At 37.2% G+C, this 19596-nt stretch overlaps 1 protein-coding gene across 3 annotated transcripts in view; it reads left to right on the top strand.

Annotated features, from left to right (window-relative positions):
• USP47 (ubiquitin specific peptidase 47) overlaps window positions 1-19596 on the top strand; it is a 128977-nt gene that overhangs the window by 59118 nt on the left and 50263 nt on the right. For all 3 annotated transcript variants that reach the window (XM_066365610.1, XM_066365603.1, XM_066365619.1), the window contains 3 exons: window positions 531-680; window positions 15190-15285; window positions 15362-15514. In XM_066365610.1, coding sequence (XP_066221707.1) covers window positions 531-680; window positions 15190-15285; window positions 15362-15514 — 399 coding nt within the window. The remainder of the gene's footprint in view (window positions 1-530; window positions 681-15189; window positions 15286-15361; window positions 15515-19596) is intronic.

The following is a 19596-nucleotide window of genomic DNA, read 5'->3' as shown; positions in this document are numbered from 1 at the left end:
CGTTAAAATCTTCTTAAAATTGTTTTATATATGTTACTAAATGCTAAAAGGTTTTGAGCTAACATATGATTTGAGAAATCAGAATATATTATTGTGAGAGTGGTGATATGCATATGTAAAGCTATAAAAACAGCCAGTTATTTAACTGTGTAATAATTAACATGCTTAAAGTTATAGATTAAGATGGTACTTTCAACCTAATGAAAAGATATGAGGCTTAATAGTATCATAAATTGGTGACTGATTTCAACAGAACCTTTTTTAATAGTGGGTTTTTTTAATATATGAGAATTGAAGTAGATAATTTTTGTACATTGATTTTTCAATTAGTGCTAATCTAATTCAATTGATTTTTAGTTTTTATCAAACTTTGATTTTTTAATAGAATTTTAGACAAATGTTAAAGTTTTTTAAGATTTTAGTAAGAATTCATATCCTTTTGAAATTCATTTTTAAAAGCATGAATTGTTTTCACATTTTAAAAATTATTGTTAAGGAACATTTTAAAGTGTAAATGTTCTTATTTTTAGGCTGATCTTATAAATGAACTGTATCAAGGCAAACTGAAGGACTACGTGAGATGTCTGGAATGTGGTTATGAGGGCTGGAGAATCGACACATATCTTGATATTCCATTGGTCATCCGCCCTTATGGGTCCAGCCAAGCATTTGCTAGTGTGGTGTGTACCTTTCCGCTGACTGCTTGTGTATCCATACACAGAATACATAATAGCACAGTGGTATAATCTATCATAAGGTAAGTATCATCCTAGATACACCTTCTTGGGTTGTTAGTCATTCCTGCATTTAAACTAGCAAAATCTAGAAGATTTTTGACCCTTCAGTGAGTCCTAATAGTGCATGTATAAGAGGGAAGGTGAATGCATATGTACTGCCTCATGGCTCAGTATTTTATTCTTTCTAATAGGTGAATAGACTATTTCACTTTGTTTTTGTTTTGTTTTGTTTTTTACTTCTAAACAGTCTGTTCTAGAAATACTGTTTTGTGGCCTTTTTTGCGTTAGGGAGTACATTTTGTTTTGGGGACATTTTCCATACTTTTTTTTTTTGTATTTTTCTGAAGCTGGAAACAGGGAGAGACAGATAGACTCCCGCATGTGCCAGACCGGGATCCACCCGGCACGCCCACCAGGGGGCGATGCCCTGCCTCTCTGGGGCGTTGCCCCGCCGACCAGAGCCACTCTAGCGCCTGGGGCAGAGGCCAAGGAGCCATCCCCAGCGCCCGGGCCATCTTTGCTCCAATGGAACCTTGGCTGCAGGAGGGGAGAGAGAGACAGAGAGGAAGGAGAGGGGGAGGGGTGGAGAAGCAGATGGGCGCTTCTCTTGTGTGCCCTGGCCAGGAATTGAACCTGGGACTCCCGCACGCCAGGCCAACGCTCTACCACTGAGCCAACCGGCCAGGGCCCATACATTTTTAAAACTGGAAAAATAACCTTTGATTTTATGATAAACAGAGGCCACATTTTAAAAGGAGCATCTCTATTCTAAAATTTAATTTAAATGTATGCATTGTAGAAGCACAGATAATTTGAAGAATTAGAGCAATTTATGATTAATTTATATATTGAGTATCTAAGTGGGAGATTGTTTTCCTAGTGATCCTGTTATTCATTTCTTAATTGCTTTTTGGTAATTTTATTATTGCCTTTATCCTTATGTGTGTTTAGTTATATGGGAAGAGCTAAGTTGATATTTAAAACCAAGAGTATTCAGAAACATTTATTTAGAACCTACTATGAGCCAGGGGAAAATTTCAGAGCTGAGACATCTTAAAAAGTAGAATTTCATCATGGTATTATTTGGCTCTTAACTTTTGCTGACAGCTGATGGTAGCTCATAGCTAAAATTATTTTTCTAAAGCTGCTCCATACTTTATCTTCCAAAATAGTGCTTCTGTGTGGTTTAGTCCTCTGGTCTCTAGGACAATTGATTCCCTCTGCTTTTTTCTCCTACTTTTATATGGCTCTTAGAAAATAATCAGAAAGAAGTTATGGAATCCATTAAGTGAAATCCAAAGTAAAAGAGAAGATCAGGCCTCCTCTCTTTCCTCCACTGTTTTTCAGTCTGCTTCCTAAATTTGAAATATTTTGTGAAGTGCTTAATAGTATCTGTTGTAAACTGCCATTCTAGGTATATGAGATTGGCTGTGGTTTGAGAAACTTTTGTTTCTCACTTTTGTTTTGCTTTACTTTATTTTGGCAGTTTAAGTTATAAGTGGCACACTGAAAAACCATTGGTTTTTCAGACAGTTAACACTTGTCTTTCAATGTTTTATTTTCTAACTCATTTTTAAATATTGACGTTTCTTTAGCAAAATATACTAGGGAAATATTTGATAGGTCCAAGTGATAATAGAATATTTTTTCTACTTTGTTTACGAAAGTATTTTTTATAAAGGATTTTTCATGTATAAGTTTAGTTTTTTTATATATTAATTGAATGTTGAGGAAGATAGTTTTTGTGTTTCAATGCAATGTTATATGTGAGTGTTCAGTCAATATAATTGCTTAGCTAATTTTTTTGTCCTGACTTACTCACCTACTGAATTACTACCACTCTCTTAAGTGCATTATAGACACAGCAGCAGAGCAATTTGGAGAATATTTTTAGAGAAGTGAAAAATGTCACATTTCTAAGTGAAATTCTCCAAAGGTATTATCCTCCATTTATACATTGATAGTGGTGGTGGTGGTGGTGAAGATGGTGGTGAGTCAGTGGAAATTGGAAGTTACAGCTATGAGGCAGTATGTGAGCAGGTTTATAACACACATGCGCTAATAGGGCTTGCAGAAGGCAACTTAAAACTTCCTAGACTTTGCTGGAATCTCTTGAGGGAAATAATAGCAGGTGAAACTACCCAAGATAGGAGTTCTAAGGAGGATACTACCTTCAGAGAACTTTATTTAGAGGTAAGTGATTTCCCACTATTTTCTGAATTTGAAACCTATAACCTACACTTCTTAATCCACAGAAATCATCACACAGCATCTAAAATTAATTTTATATCACTGCTTGCCATTGTGTATTTTGTTAATTTTGTGTGTTTTTTAAAAAGTTGATATAAATGTGGATTGTAAAAATTAAGTTAAAAGGAACATTATGAAATCTCATTTAGTCTATATATAATATTTGGACTTGGTTTGAGTTGAACTCTTTTTAATTTTATTTTCCTACTTTTAATTTTGGATTCTAGTATTTTTGTCTTCTTGTATATATATATATGTACACACACAATATTAATGGCTATATGTTCTGTTTATTGTATGTTCTGTTCAGTGAGCCACCATTTTATAAATATGTATATACAGTGAGGTTGAATAACACCTGATGTTTAATTTCAGACAGTTAAGGTTGAGGTTCTGTTAAAGTGTTTTTTTTTTCTTTATTTAACTTTCATCTAAAACATCCAATTTCTGGAGTTGTTTTATTTCCATGTTCAAAGATTAAAATATGAATAAATGAACACTTAGCTAATTTAGCCTTAAAACATCTATAATAATTGGCCCTGGCCTGTTTGCTCAATGGATAGAGTATCGGTCTGGTATATGGATGTCCTGGGTTTGATTCCCAGTCAGGGCACACAAGAGAAGCAACCATCTGCTTTTTCCCCCCTTCCCTTACCCCTCTTCTTTTTCTCCTCTTGCAGCCAATGGGAGCATCAGCCCTGGGCACTGAGGATAGCCCAGTTGATCCAAGTGTGGCAGGCTCAGGCACTAAGAATAGATTGGTTGATTTGAGCATCAGCCCCAGATGGGGGTTGTTGGGTGGATTCCAGATGGGGAGCATGCAGGAGTCTGTCTCACCATCTCCCCTCCTTTTACTTAAAAAAAAAAATCTATAATCAATTATATGATAGTTTTCATCATGATTAATAGAAGACTTTTTTAGTATATGTGCTGCCAAGGCGAGCACTAGAAGACTTTTTTAAAATGAGTATTAGAAATTACCTATAGTTTTAAAACTTTCTATCATAATATTTTCTTATTGAATTATTTTTTAATTATTATAGCTATATTTACTTAGTTTCTGGTCTTCATTTAACCTGGTCAAATAAGGCATCAGTATTTAAGGGCTCCTTTGCCAATCTCTACCTCTCACATTGAATTCTGTTCAACCTAGTCTCCAACAGGATTTAACAGATGTTTGAGAGAGGGCTTCTTTGATTAAATTTGGGAAACTGTAACTATAATCTTCTTTGTGAAGTTCATAGTATGTATTTTATTTAAAATGCCCTAAGGATTCATGTAGTAGAGAAATTTGTTTAATTTATTTAACCTAGCATTGTCTTTCTCTGTGGGACATCTTTAATATTTTAAAGGACATTTGGATTCTGAGGAACAGATTTTGGGAAGCACTGCATTAGATTTAGGTGATTTAAGGACTATTTCTACTTTGTTACATTAACATTTATGTCCTTGGGAGGTTGAAGGAGAGTGAGAATATTGAAATATATGTTTCAGTTTACTGTTGTTTTATATATATTTTTATTACACCTAAAAAATTAGTATCAGCTGAAACATTGCTTGTATTAGTCTTTTTAAAAAATTTGTTCTTAATGATTTATTAGGTAATTGGAACCTTTTATTTTCACTGATTTGAGCTGTCTATGTAAAACCAGTCTTTCTGAATTTTGTAACCAAAGAAATGTTGAATCTGCATATTGCCAGGCATATTTGAAAGCATATTATAAGGAGATAGTCCTAAATAATATATTCTAATGACACATAAAAAGTAGAAACATAATTTATATTGATTAATTATGAAAGCCTTTTTCACAAACTAAATGAAAAACTGGAAAAAAAAGCCTCATGTTTGATGTTAACAGAGGGGATGCTTTTCTACTTAACAGTAAAATTTTAAACACTGTGTTTTATGGGTATCTTTTGTCATGTAACATATTTATTGAGTTGCCTACTCTGGCAGGCACTGTTCTAGGCCATTATCTAGTAGGATACTTTTATGCTGTTATTAGGTAAGTGCATTTCAATATCTGTTTATTATGACAAAAATGTGTTAAACAATCTGAAATGAGTTTGCTGTATAGTTCTATATAGTGTCTTTGAAAAGATTAGATTATGTAAAAGTCTTTCTTTCATAAGTAAACATAGTTTAATGGCTAGTTTAAAGTTTTGAATAGTAAATTGTTAAATTTATAAGTATTTATGAAATCATAAGCTTTTCAAGTGTTTACTGTAAGCAAGTTTATACCATAAGACATACACCCAGATTTAACAGGTGATTTGGACATTTTTATATGGCTGGCTCAGAGTGGTCCAAATCTGTAAGCATTACATAAAGATAAATTGCTTCAGACTCCACCCTCGGTTTTCCAGGAATTTTGGTTTTTTGGACATAGTGGGAACCAGTTTAAAAAGTGGCAACTTCTGCTTTCAGGAAAATGGGGTAGATGTACAATTTCACTATTCCCTCCGCTGAAACAACTGAAAAATCTTGAACATTGTATGTAAAACAGACATATGAAGATTCTGAATGGTGGTGAAAAGCCATAAAGATCAGGCACCTCAGGATTCAAGGAATGACATGGTGATGGACTCCTTGAGTTTTCTTTTCCCATAATATATCCCATACTTGGGGCTGGAGAAATTGACAACCTGGAAACAACAACAGACACAGACTAAAAAGCCTGCTTTTTCTAATCAAAAGACCAGGAAAAGGACATTCTAGTAAGGCCCAAAGCTTTTATACTATAACTGCCCTGCTTCAGCCAAACTCGACAGAAAGACCTTGCTTGGCCCCTGCCGCCAATCATGCAAGCCAGGTCCTAAATTTCCACCTTCATCAATTTGAACAGTTCTCCAACCCCACACTAGGGTGATTTCAGAGAAGGCTGAGTAGCCAACCAGGAGTTTATTCTGTGCGAGGCAGTAACAAACCTCAATGCCATTCTCCTGTTTTCTTGGTTCACTGTCACTAGAGACCAAAGGGGAGCTTGGCCTTCAACTTCCATCTGACAGTATGGAGGTGCTCCTTCCACTCCCCACTGGAGTGATGCCCGGTGGAAGAGAATCAGGATTTTTACCACCTCTCCTCACAGCCAAGGTGATATTAGCAGAGGCTGACTAAGCAGCCAGAATCTGGACCCTTGCCCAATAGTAATGAGGAGCTCTTCCCCACCTCAGATGTCAACTGATGCCCAGTGTGAAACCTAGACTTCTGCTTCTACCTGACAGCAATGAGACAGGGATCTTTTCCCCAGCTAAAGCAGTGTCAAAGGAACTAGCTAAACCAGGAGATTTAAATAGGATCCAGAATGCCCCAAATGTTCAGGTTTCAATAAAAAAATAAACCACTCTACATACTAAGAACCAAGAAATCTTCATTTTGAATGAAAGAAGAGACAATCAATAGACATAAACACTGATGTTAGACTTATCTGACAAATATTTTAAAGTAACCACCATAGAACTACTTCAACAAGAGATCCCAGACCCACTTGAAACAAATGAGAATACAGAAAGTCTCCAGGAAGAAGTAGCAGATATAAAGAAAAATGAAATAACAGAAAACTCAATGGGTAGACTCAGCAGCAGAATGGAGGAGAGTGGAAAGCATCAGTGAAACTCACTTGAAGATAGAACAATGGAAACTTTCTCACCCAATCTAAACAGCAGAGAGAAATAGACCAGAAAAATAAAAAAGTTCCTCAGAGACTGATGGGGTTGTGTAGCAAAATATCTAACATTTTGTGCCACTGCAGTTCTAAAATGAGAGAAAAAAGGCAGGGCTGAAAATACTCAAAGATAGAATGGCTGAACTACCCAAAGTCGGCAAAAAGCATAAACCTACAGATCCAAGAAGCTGAGCAAACCTCAGATAGGATAATACAAAAGAATTCTACACCAAGTTCAAGTATAGTCAAACTTCTGAAAACTAAAGATAAAGAAAATACCTAGAAAGCATCCAGTGAGAAGGCACCCTTTCTTATAGGGGAAAACCATTCTGATTTTTCATAAGTAGATTTGTCATCAAAAACTATGGAGGCCAGAGGGAAGTGGACAATTTTCAGGTGGGTGTTGAAAGAAAGAACTGTCAAGTAGAGCCTTAGATCCAGTGAAAATATTCTTCAGGAATGAAGGGGAAATCAGACATTCTTGGAAGAGAGAGAGCACTAAGAGAATTTGTCACCAGCAAACCTAACTTTAAAGAATGGCTACTAAAGAAATTACTCTAAACAGAAAGGGCATGATAAAAGGTATCTTGGAACATTAGAAATGAAAAAACATGTTAAGCAAAAATTTGGATAAATAGAATTGGCTTTTCTTCTCCTTCTTTCATAAATTATGTGTAAGAGTTGAACCAAAATTATCACACTGATGTGATTCTAAATATGTACAGGAAATGTTTGAGACTGTTACATGTGGGAGAGGGTGAGAAGACATAAAGGTAGGTAAGGTTTTTTCTCTTCTTCACTTGAACTAGTAAAAGGATGGCACCATTATATATATGTATAATGCCTAGAAAACTACTTTATAGAGGTACATTCAAAACAGTATAGATAAATCAAAATAGAATTCAAAAAATATTTAAATAATCCACAGGAAGTCAGGAGAAACAATCTAAAATAGAGAACTTAGTTATGTATGAATGGTCTAATTATACCAACTAAAAGGTAGAGATTAGTATATTATATAAATATTTTAAAAAATGACCCAGTAGAATGCAGTCTACAATAATCTCTGTTCAAATATATTGGTATTGGCAAGAGGGGGGCATTATGTAATTGTAAAAGGATCAGTCTATAAAGAAGACAGCAATCCTAAATTTGCGCCTGACCTGTGGTGGCGCAGTGGATAAAGCGTCGACCTGGAAATGCTGAGGTCGCCGGTTCAAAACCCTGGGCTTGCCTGGTCAAGGCACATATGGGAGTTGATGCTTCCAGCTCCTCCCCCCTTCTCTCTCTCTGTATCTCTCTCTCCCTCTCTCTCTCCTCTCTAAAAATGAATAAATAAAATTAAAAAAAAAAAAAGAAGACAGCAATCCTAAATTTGTATGTACCAAATAATAGAGCTGCAAAATATATGAAGCAAAAACTGCTCAAACGAAAAAAATTGACAAATCTACAATTATAGTTGGGGACTTTAATGCCCCTTTCTCAATAATTGATAGAACCTCTAGACAGCAAAGATACAATACTCTATAATATTATAAACCAACAGAGTCTAATCAACACTTACAAAATGCTGCACTCTGTGATGAGTCTTACCTTAATACTAAACCAGACAAAGACAGTTCAAGCAAAACAAACAAAAGTTATGTCTAAGCCAGTGTTCTTAACGAATATAGATAGGAAAATCCTTACCAAAATGTTAGCAGATAGAGTAAGTAATATAAGAATTGTATACCATGGCCGGCCCTGCCCAATTCACTCAGTGATAGAGCGTCGGCCTGGTGTGTGGAAGTTCCGGGTTCGATTCCCGGCCAGAGCACACAGGAAAAGCGCCCATCTGCTTCTCCACCCCTCCCCCTCTCCTTCCTCTCTGTCTCTCTCTTCCCCTCCTGCAGGAAGGCTCCATTGGAGCAAAGTTGGCTCAGGCACTGAGGATGGCTCCATGGCCTCTGCCTCAGGCACTAGAATGACTCAGATTGCAGCAAAGCAGCACCCCAGATGGGCAGAGCATCTCCCCCTAGTGGGTGTGCCGGTGGATCCAGGTCGTGTGCATGCCTGCCTCCCTCCCCCCCCTCACTTTGGAAAAATACAAACAAAAAAAAATTTGTATACCATGGCCAAGTAGACTTCATTCCAGGGATTCAAGGCTGATCACTATTTTTAAAAATCAATGAGTTAATCTACCAAAAGAGGAAAAGTTGCATGATCCTGTTAATTGACTCAGAAAAAGCAGTAAATTCAATAAACACTCCTGATAAAACTCAGAAAACTAGGATAGGGTAATTTTCACAACTTGATAAACATTTTAGAAACCTACAGCTCACCCCTTTAAATGTAATTTTTAAAAAAACCAAAACCCTGCAGCTAACACAGTACTTCACAGTAGAGACTGAATGTTTCCACTTCAAATGTCAAGAATGTCTGCTCTCTACATTCTTAATTCAATATAGTACTGGAAGTCCTAGCCAACACAGTAAGGCAAGAAGAGGAAATGAAAAGCATACCAATTAGAGGAAGAAATTAAATTGTTCCCAGCCCTGTTTTTAGATAATTTTTTATGTAAAAAATTCCTAGATAAAATAAGTGAGTTTAGCAAGGTAGCAGCTTATAAAATAAACTTAGAAAAATCGATTGTATTTCAAAATATTAGCAAAGAACATGTGGAAAGTGAAATTAAAAGTATAGTACCAATTTATAGTTATGGAAAACAATCTTAGGTGTAAATCCAACAAAGATACACTATTAGACCTGTGTTAGAAACTACAGACTCTGAACAGAATACTTACAAAAACGGAGAGACATGCTGTGCTCATTGATCAGAAGATTCAGCATAGTAAAGATGTACATTCTTCCCCAAATTAGTTTGAATGCGCTTTCTTTCAAAATGTGGCAAGATTTTTGATGATATAGTCAAGTTCATTCTAAAATTTATGTAGAAGGCAAAGGAACTAAAATAGCTAGAATTTTGGAAAAGAAGAGTGAAGTTGGAGAAATCTATCCACCTGATTTCAAGACTTGTATAGCTATAGTGGTACTGGTGGAAGGATAGACAAAATAGATTAGTGGAACACAATGGAAAACACAATTAGATTCAACATACTTGATTTTTGAGAAAGACACAAAAGTGGTTAAATGGAGGAAGGATGTTCTTTTCAAATATGGTGTTGGAACAGTTGGGCATCCATATGTACAAAGAACATCTACTTAACCCTTTGAGTAGTACGAACGTTCATGTATGTCCTTGTGCCCCCTGACTGTCCAGAGTACAATAGTACAAAAATTTTTATTTAAAAAATGTGTAAGGCGCCTGACCGGGCGGTGATGCAGTGGATGGAGCGTCGGACTGGGACATGGAGGATCCTGGTTCGAGACCCCGAGGTTGCCAGCTTGAGCGCAGGCTCATCTGGTTTGAGCGGGCTCGCTGGCTTGAGCCCAAGGTCGCTGGCTGGAGCAAGGGGTCGCTCGGTCTGCTGTGGCCCCGCGGTCAAGGCACATGTGAGAGATCAATCAATGAACAACTAAGGAGCAGCAACGAAGAATTGATGTTTCTCATCTCTCTCCCTTCCTATCTGTCTGTCCCTCTCTCTGGCTCTCTCTCTGGCTCTGCCGCAAAAATAAAATAAAAATAAATTTAAAAAAAAATTAAAAAAAATATGTGTAAGGCAACATTAAAAAATGGCAAATGTATGTTCTTCTTGTTTCCATAAATTAGTTATCAAACAAACATGATTTTAAGTTAATAAAACTGGAACTGGAACTAATTTTATTTTTTGAAAAACAACTCACTCCCGGGGCTCAGCGAGCATAAAAAAACAAACAAACAAAAAAACTACTCAGCCTGACCTGTGGTGGCGCAGTGGATAAAACTTCGACCTGGAACGCTGAGGTCACTGGTTCAAAACCCTGGGCTTGCCTGGTCAAGGCACATATGGGAGTTGATGCTTTCTGCTCCTCCCTTTCTCTCTCTCTCTCTCTCTCTCTCTCTCTCTCTCTCTCCCTTCTCTAAAATGAATAAATAAATAAAGTTTTAAAAAAATATACTCAAAGGGTTAATCCTCACATCATGTACTGGAATTGACTCAAAATAGATCATAGATTTAAAGTATGAAGTAACAAACTTTAGAAATATAAACAATAAAGAAGTCTTCCAGACCTAGGGTGAAGCAATGAGTTCTTAGATTTGATACCAAAGTGCAGTCTAACCTGACTGGTGGTGGCTCAGTGGATAGAGAGTCTGCCTGGGTTGCTGAGGTTCCAGGTTCAAAATCCCAAGGTTGCTGTTTGAGCACGGGCTCGTCTGGCTTGAATGCAGGCTCACCAGCTTGAGTGTGGGGTCACCAGCTTGAGTATGGGATCAGTGACATGATCCTAAGGTCACTGGCTCGATCAAGGGGTCACTGGCTTGGCTGGAGCCCCCTGGTCAAGGCATGAATGAGAAGCAACCAGTGAACAACTAAGGTGCCGTGACTGTGAGTTGATGCTTCTCATCTCTCTCCCTTCCTGTCTTAAAAAAAAAAAATGCAATTCATAAAGGAAAAATCGAGAAGTCAGAACTCAAAATTAAAACTTTGGTCTTTGAAAGGTCATAGAAAGAGGATAAAAATAGAAGCTGAATATACTTGCAAACCACATTTCTAACCAATTTATAAGATATATAAAGACGTCTCAAACACAGTAGCAATAAAAACCTCTAGTAATCCATTTTGACAATTGGCAAAATACATAAACATTTCATTAATAAGGATATACAGATGTTAAAGACAGGAAAAGATGTTTGATGTCACTAGGGAAATACAAATTTAAACCACAATGAGGATATCATTCTCAACCAACAAAATGACTAAAATGAAAAATAATGACAGCATTAAAACCTTGTGACAGTGTGGACCAACTCACATATTTGGTGGGAATGAGAAATGTCACAGATAGTTTCTTATAAAACTAAACACATAATTACCATAAACTTCAGCAATTGTACTCTTGGTTATTTATCCCAGGGAAGTGAAAACTTGTGTTCACACAAAACCTGTACACAAATGATCATAGCATCTTTATCTTAATATTCCAAAGCTGGAATCAGCCCAGTTGTCCTTCAACAAGTGAGTGATTAACAAACTTGTACATACAAATCATAGAATACTACTCAGTAATAAAAAGGAACAAATTATCAAGAAACCTAAAAGAAGAAAGTACAGGCCAAGGATTTAATATCCAGCTAAGTGTTTCTTCAATTAGCATTGTGATACAAAACCAATTTTGAACATTGAAGAACTCATTGAATGTTATAATCATGAGCCCTTCCTGTGGAGTTTATTAGAGAATGACCTCCATCCAACAGCAGGATCATTGGGGAAACTCCAGCAAAGGACTGTGTGTATTTGATTTATTGAATTGTAGAAATAAGGACTAAATTTTCAGAGTGTGGGGACATGGGTAGAAGAATAATATGAAATATTAGACAAAGGACAAAAATACTAAGAAAACAAAGGGAAAGGAGAATAAGATCATAGACTGTTGAATAGGTGGCAAGTACCATTTAGAATTGGCAGACTGAAAACTACAAGCATGAGTAAGAAAAAAGGGAAAAAATAAAAGGATGAAGGGCAATAACAAAAGTATAAATGCACTACACCAAAATTACTGATCTTTCTAAATAACCAAAATATAAAGAAGCAAACATATTACATATAGAAAAGAACATAGTAAATGTTACTTAATACAATTATAATAGACAATGGTGACCAAGACGAAACAGCAGTGATATCAAATATGAATGGGCTTAAATTTTCTGATAAAAGAAAAAGATTTTCAAGTTGGCTCATAAAAGCAAACATTATGTTAGAATTTGGTTTAAGCAAGGCCTGACCTGTGGTGGCGCAGTGGATAAAATATTGACCTTGAATGTTGAGGTCACCATTTTGAAACCCTTGACTTGTTGGTCAAGGCATATATAAGAGAAGTAGATACTACAAGTTGATGCTTCCTGCTTCTCCCCCAAGTTTCTTTTCTCTATATCCCCTCTCTCTAGAATAAAGTAGAATCGTTCTTTAAAATCTTTTTTATTTTTATTTTTCTGAAGTGAGAAGTGGGGAGGCAGAGAGAAAGACTCCCATATGCACCCAACCAGGATCCACCCGGCAAGCCCACTAGGGGGCGACGCTCTGCCCATCTGGGCCATTACTCTTTTGCAACCAGAGCAATTCTAGCACCTGAGGCGGAGGCCACAGAGCTATCCTCAGTGCCCGGGCCAACTTTGCTCCAATGGAGCCTTGGCTGTGGGAGGGGAAGAGGGAGATAGACAGAAAGGAAAAGGGAAGGGATGGAGAAGCAGAAGGGCTATTCTCCTGTGTGCCCTGGCCGGGAATTGAACCTGGGACTTACACACAACGGGCCAACGGTCTACCACTGAGCCAACCAGCCAGGGCCCTTTTACAGATTTCTTATTAGCTTGAAAAGGGAAGAATAACTGTATAGTAGAAAACTGGAGAATATCCTGACTGTGATTAAAGTGAATGCCACTAATAAGGAGTACAGGAGCATGATGGCCTGCAACTGTGATACACTTAAAAGGAAATACCATTGTAGTCTAGAAAGGAATGCATAATCATGATCTAATCATGAGGAAAATCAGAGAAGCCCAAATTATGGAACATTGTATAAAATAAATGGCCTCTACAAAAATGTATTAATGCCATGAAAGAAAGGCTTTGGGATGTTAAAGAAAAAAAGGAATCTGAAGAGGTAGCCAGCTGGTGCAATCTGACCCTGAATTTCCTTCTATATTGGAAGGGCAGAAATGCTGTTACAGACATTTTTAGAATTAGAATGTGGATGGACAGAAGCACTTTCTCAATATTAAATTTTTCTGAGTTTGATAACTAATGTTTAAGAATATTCTTGTTCTTAAAAGGTCACATTGAAGTAAGTATTAAGAGGAAAAGCATAAAATATACATGTATATGGGTGGGATAATGATAAAGCAAAGGTAGCAAAATGTTAACCTTGGTGAGTCTAATTAAATAGCTAATGGGAATTTTCTGTTCTTTAAACTTTTCTCAGGGTTAAAAAAATACATATGTAAGCTCTGGGCATAAACTGTAAGCCAGAGACCAATATACATACACCTTAGCCTAGCATGATAGAATTTGAGTAAGATAATTTTTCACTCTTCCTCCTCCCCTAACCCACCCTCCGATTCTTTATTTGTTTCAGATATTGAATATTTTAATTGGTAATTTTTCAAATTACCTCCATTTGGAAAACAACGAATTTGATGTTCTGTGTTTAGCTATATATGTGATTTTTCTGAAAGTTTATTTTACTCTTTTTAAAGAATCTATTTTTTATGCTTAAAATATACTTTAGAGAAAAAAATCCTTTTCTAAATGTGTCCTTTTCTGTGACTTCCAGTAAAATGCTTGGTCATGTGGAAAACCCCTGGGTCTCCCCATCTTTGATCTTCTTGTATTTTTGAGAACAAATAGAGGATGGATGAAGTTAGAAATATTTTGAATATATTTTCATATCTTTAATCTCTTTTCAATGAACTATGTCAAACTTTGTGCATGGTAGTTTTTTTAAGCTTTGGCAGCTATTTTACGACTAAGTCCATTTTGTCAGATCAATCTCATCTGTCTTTTGAGGAACAACAGAAATATTTGAAAATACTTCTTAATGATTCCACTTCTTTTTTATTATATCAAATAAATGTGTGTTGTCAATAGTTCTACTTAGACTGTATGGAGAAGAGATGACATCAAATGAAATTTGAGATTATGAAACATATGTTGTATTAACTAAAATTTGTTTTTTCAATTGTAAAAAATTATTAATTAAAAATTAACTTAATGCCCATTAATTCTTCAACAGTATTCATACTAAATGTTTTGCTTCTGTCCTAAGGCTGTATGGAGAAAAGAGAACCACATGGTACACTAGGTGAACAAGCCAGGAGCTCTCATTATACATTTCAAATGGAGCAGTATCTGACATGCAGTGAGAAGAATGCACATTGATTTTCAACCTTTATACTAGTGCAGTGGTGGATAACTGGTTGAATCTAAATATAGTCATTAAGTATAATTATTAGATTTTTAAGTGTATGGATACTGTGAATTCTTCAGAGTTCTGTGTTATTTACTGTACAGTTTAAAAACATCTTTTACAAGAAGATTGAAATGATGCATGCAACTGCTTTTCTAAGAAGTATGGAATTACTTTTTAATCTAAAGTCTGAGGATTTTTATTAGATATTTAGGCAAACACCACTATGCAAAGTCAGTAAAATCTAGGTAAAATAACTGATGTGCAATACTAGGAAAGGCGGATCTCATACAGTATGAAATAAGTAATTACCTTTTTGCTCAGTTTTTATAATAACATTTTGTTGATTTTGTGTATTTTCCTTTTTGCATTTTGAGTTCCTAATTTTCTAGGCATTCTATTGTAAGTATTTTGGTAATTGCAATGTTTTTATATTCAGAACTTTGTCATTAATATTATAATACTAAGTAATTATGAAACAAATTTTTTCTCTCTAGGAAGAAGCACTGCATGCATTTATTCAGCCAGAGATCCTGGATGGCCCAAATCAATATTTTTGTGAACGTTGTAAAAAGAAATGTGATGCACGAAAGGTAGATGCCAGATAGAAATTAATACTTAAATACCTGAGATAATAGTCAGTATTTAATAGGTCCCTCTTTTTTTTAGGGTCTTCGGTTTTTGCATTTTCCTTATCTGCTGACCTTACAATTGAAAAGGTTTGATTTTGATTATACAACCATGCACAGGATTAAATTGAATGATCGGATGGCATTTCCCGAAGAGCTAGATATGAGTACGTTTATTGATGTTGAAGACGAGGTAAATGTTTTTGTATTTTCTTCTTGTAAGATGTTTATCATTAATCCATTTGGTTAGTTGTGTTTAAAAGAACTATTTTGGGTAACTTAACACTGATGTTTAGACTATGTTCTTCATGGAAGCCTTTACTTATTTTCTGATCCCAAGTTCTATAAAAAGAGCTAATTTTGCATAAGCTTTTCCAGTCTGCCAAATTATATTTCGAATATCCTTGCTTGATCAGAGTAACTTATATTATTTGAAAAGACAAAAAAAGACCTAAAACTCTGGAATTATTTCTTTAATTTGAGAGATAATCTTACGTTTCATAACTTTCTCAGTTATTGAAACAGACCAGTCTAGAAGTGGGCTTCACTTGTACATAAAAAGCATAGAACAAATATATATGAGTGAATGAATGAGCAAACTGGATAGGATCGCCTTGATTTCTTATATTTCTCTTAGTGTCTTTTTCAAGGATTAAAGTGTGTGGGTTATTCTCATTTAAAGTTTGCCTGCTCTTCAGTTGACTAGATTAGAAAGCTTAGAAAAGAAATGTATTTTGTCAGTTTCTATTTTCTTTTTTTCTTTTTTTTATTTAGACAATTAAATTTAACAGGGTGACATTGGTCAACTAGAGCACATATACAGTTTGTCCATAAAGTCATGGTGCACTTTTTACCAGTCACAGGAAAGCAACGAAAGATGATGGAAATGTGAAATCTGCACCAAATAAAAGGAAAACTCTCCCAGTTTCATACCTATTCAGTGCAGTTCGATGTGGGCTCACGCACAGATTTTTTAGGGCTCCTTAGATAGCTATCCCATATAGCCTCTACAGACTCGTCACTGACTGATAGCCTACTAGAACGGGGTTTCTCCACCAAACTGCCAGTTTCCTTCAACTGCTTATCCCACCGAGTAATGTTATTCCTATGTGGTGGCGCTTTGTTATAAACGCACCGAAATTCATGTTGCACTTTGGTCAGGATTCGAATTGAGCGAGACACAGAACACACTGAACTTTCCTCTGTACCGTGCACATCTCGACTGGCATGGCCGTGGGCTGCTCCGCTGTATACACTGTGTTACGCCATCATCTGCGCATGCGCACATGCTGCCACATCATCCTACAGAAACTGGGAGAGTTTTCCTTTTATTTGGTGCAGATTTCAAATTTCTATCGTCTTTTGTTGCTTTCCTGTGATCGGTCAAAAGCGCACCATGACTTTACAAACACACTGTATTTAGAGAAAACATCTCCACATCATTTGGACAGTTGATCATGCCTTATACCCATCATCCAAAGTTAAATCATTCTTCTTCACCCTATATTTGTTTCTTTAAGCCCCTCCCCCTCCTCCAACCCCCTCCCTCTCTCCCCTTCCCCTCCCCCCGGCAACCACTGTACTTTTATCTGTGTCCATGAGTCTCAATTTTGTGTCCCACCTATGTATGGAATCATATAGTTCTTAGCTTTTTCTGATTTATTTCACTCAGTATAATGTTATCAAGGTCCATCCATGTTGTCGTAAATGGCACTGTGTCATTTCTTATGGCTGAGTAGTATTTATTCCATTGTATATGTGTACCAAATCTTCTTGATCCAATTCTCTATTGAAGGGCATTTTGGCTGTTTCCATGTCTTGGCCACTGTGAACAATGCTGCGATGAACATGGGTCTGCATGTGTCTTTACGTACCCGTGTTTTCGAGTTTTGCGGGTATACACACAGTAGAGGGATTGCTGGATCATATGGTAGTTCTACAGTGGTACCTTGAGATACGAGCAGTCCAACATACAATTTTTTAAGATATGAGCTGCGACTCGGTCCATCCATATTTTTGTTCGAGATCTGAGCAAAATTCTGAGATATGAGTCGTGATTCTGGAAGCTGCCGCTAGTTGGCGCATTGGCGCACGGGTCCAGTATTGGCAGCACAACACCCAACATATCGTTCTTTCTCACATGTTACCCTCAGAATCAAGTCTAATCTCATGCTCTGTACTCGTTCTTGAATCATTCTTGTATTTTTTTACTAACTTTTTGTGTGCTATCATGGGGCCTAAGAAAGTGAGTGTAAAGGACAGTGGTGAGAAGAAGAAGAGAATGATGTCGATAGAAGTAAAGCAAGAAAGAATAAAAAAACAGCGTGGTGTACGTGTGATTGAACTGGCAAGGCTGTATGACCACAATACATCTACAATTTGTACTATCCTTAACAAAAGGATGCCATCAAAAGTGCAAATTCAGCAAAAGGAACTACAATTCTGTCCCAGTCAAGGACAAATATCCATGAAGAAATGGAGAAGCTTCTGCTGGTGTGGGTGAAAAAGAAAGAACCCACAGGAGATACAGTGACAGAGACTGTAATATGTGAAAAGGCACGTATTATTTACTATGACTTGAAGAAGAAAGAACCATCAACCTCAAAAGAGGCAGCAGAAGATATGTTTTAGGCAAGTCATGGCTAATTTGAAAATTTCAAGAAGAGATCTGGCATCCACTTGGTGGTGAGGCATGGTGAAGCTGTGAGTGCTGATGTTAAGACAGCTGAGGAGTACATTGCATGTTTTGCTGCGCTTATCGCAAAGGAGGGCTACATCCCCCAACAGTATTCAACTGTGACAAAACAGGATTGTTTTGGAAAAAAAATGCCCCAGAGGACTTTCATCACCACAGAGGAGAAGAAGCTGCCAGGCCATAAACCCATGAAGGACCATCTGACCCTTGCATTGTGTGCAAATTCTAGCAGTGACTGTAAAGTAAAGCCACTGCTAGTGTATCATTCCTAAAATCCTCAAGCCTTGAAGACTCACAAGATTCTTAAAGAAAAACTGCAGGTTATGTGGCGTGCCAATGCTAGGGCATGGGTTACGCAGTAGTTTTTTTGTTTTTTTTTTTCCCTGAAGTTGGAAACGGGGAGGCAGTCAGACAGACTCCCGCATGCGCCTGACTGGGATCCACCCGGCATACCCACCAGGGGGCGATGCTCTGCCCATCTGGGGCATTGCTCTGTTGCAACCAGAGCCATTCTAGCGCCTGAGGCAGAGGCCATGAAGCCATCCTCAGCACCTGGGCCAACTTTTTGCTTCAATGGAGCCTTGGCTGTGGGAGGGGAAGAGAGAGACAGAGAGGAAGGAGAGGGGGAGGGGTGGAGAAGCAGATGGGCGCTTCTCCTGTGTGCCCCGGCCAGGAATCGAACCTGGGACTCCTGTACGCCAGGCCGATGCTCTGCCACTGAGCCAACCAGCCAGGGCCACACAGTATTTTTTTATTGAATGGGTAAATCTAGTCTTTGGTCCTGCAGTGAAGAAATATCTTCAAGAAAATAAACTCCCGGTGAAAGCATTACTAATCCTTGATAATGCTCTAGTCCACCCACCTGGTCTTGAAGATGACATTCTCTATGAGATCAAATTTGTGAAAGTCCTCTACCTCCCACCCAACACGACTTCAATCTTGCAACCTATGGATCAGCCGGTCATTTCCAATTTAAAACGCTTTACACAAAGCACTTGTTCTGTCGCTGCTTTGAGGTGACTGAGCATACAATTTTAACCCTTCGAGAGTTTTGGAAAGATCATTACGACATCGTGATATGTTTACGCATTATTGACTTGGCATGGCAAGAGGTTACAAGAAGTACCTTGAACTCAGCATGGAACGAGTTATGGCCTGATGTTGTTGCAGACAGGGACTTCAAAGGATTTGAATCAGACTGAGACCGAGGTAGAAGCATTGGAGGAGATTGTGTCCCTCAGAAAGTCAATGGGTCTGGAGGTAGATGACAGTGATATAAACGAGCTCATCGAGGAACATGAGGAGGAACTCTCAACTGAAGAGTTGAAGGAGCTACAGGTGATGCAACATATGGAGCTTCTGCAAGAGATTAGTAGTGAGGAGGAGGTAGAGTCGGAGGAAGTGATTTCTACAAGTGAAATTAAAGACATGCTGGCAATGTGGGAGAAGCTTTCAAGTTTCATTGAAAAGAAACACCCAGAAAAAGTTTCAACTGGTCATGCTTCAGCACTTTTTAATGACCCTTGTTTGTCACATTTCCATAACATTTTAAAAGGCAGGCAAAAGGAAACCTCTTTGGA

This window comes from Saccopteryx leptura, chromosome 1 (assembly GCF_036850995.1).
Source record: "Saccopteryx leptura isolate mSacLep1 chromosome 1, mSacLep1_pri_phased_curated, whole genome shotgun sequence".
NCBI lineage: Eukaryota > Metazoa > Chordata > Mammalia > Chiroptera > Emballonuridae > Saccopteryx > Saccopteryx leptura.
The sequence above is the reverse complement of the archived record's forward strand: the minus strand, read 5'-3'. Positions and strand labels throughout refer to the sequence as shown.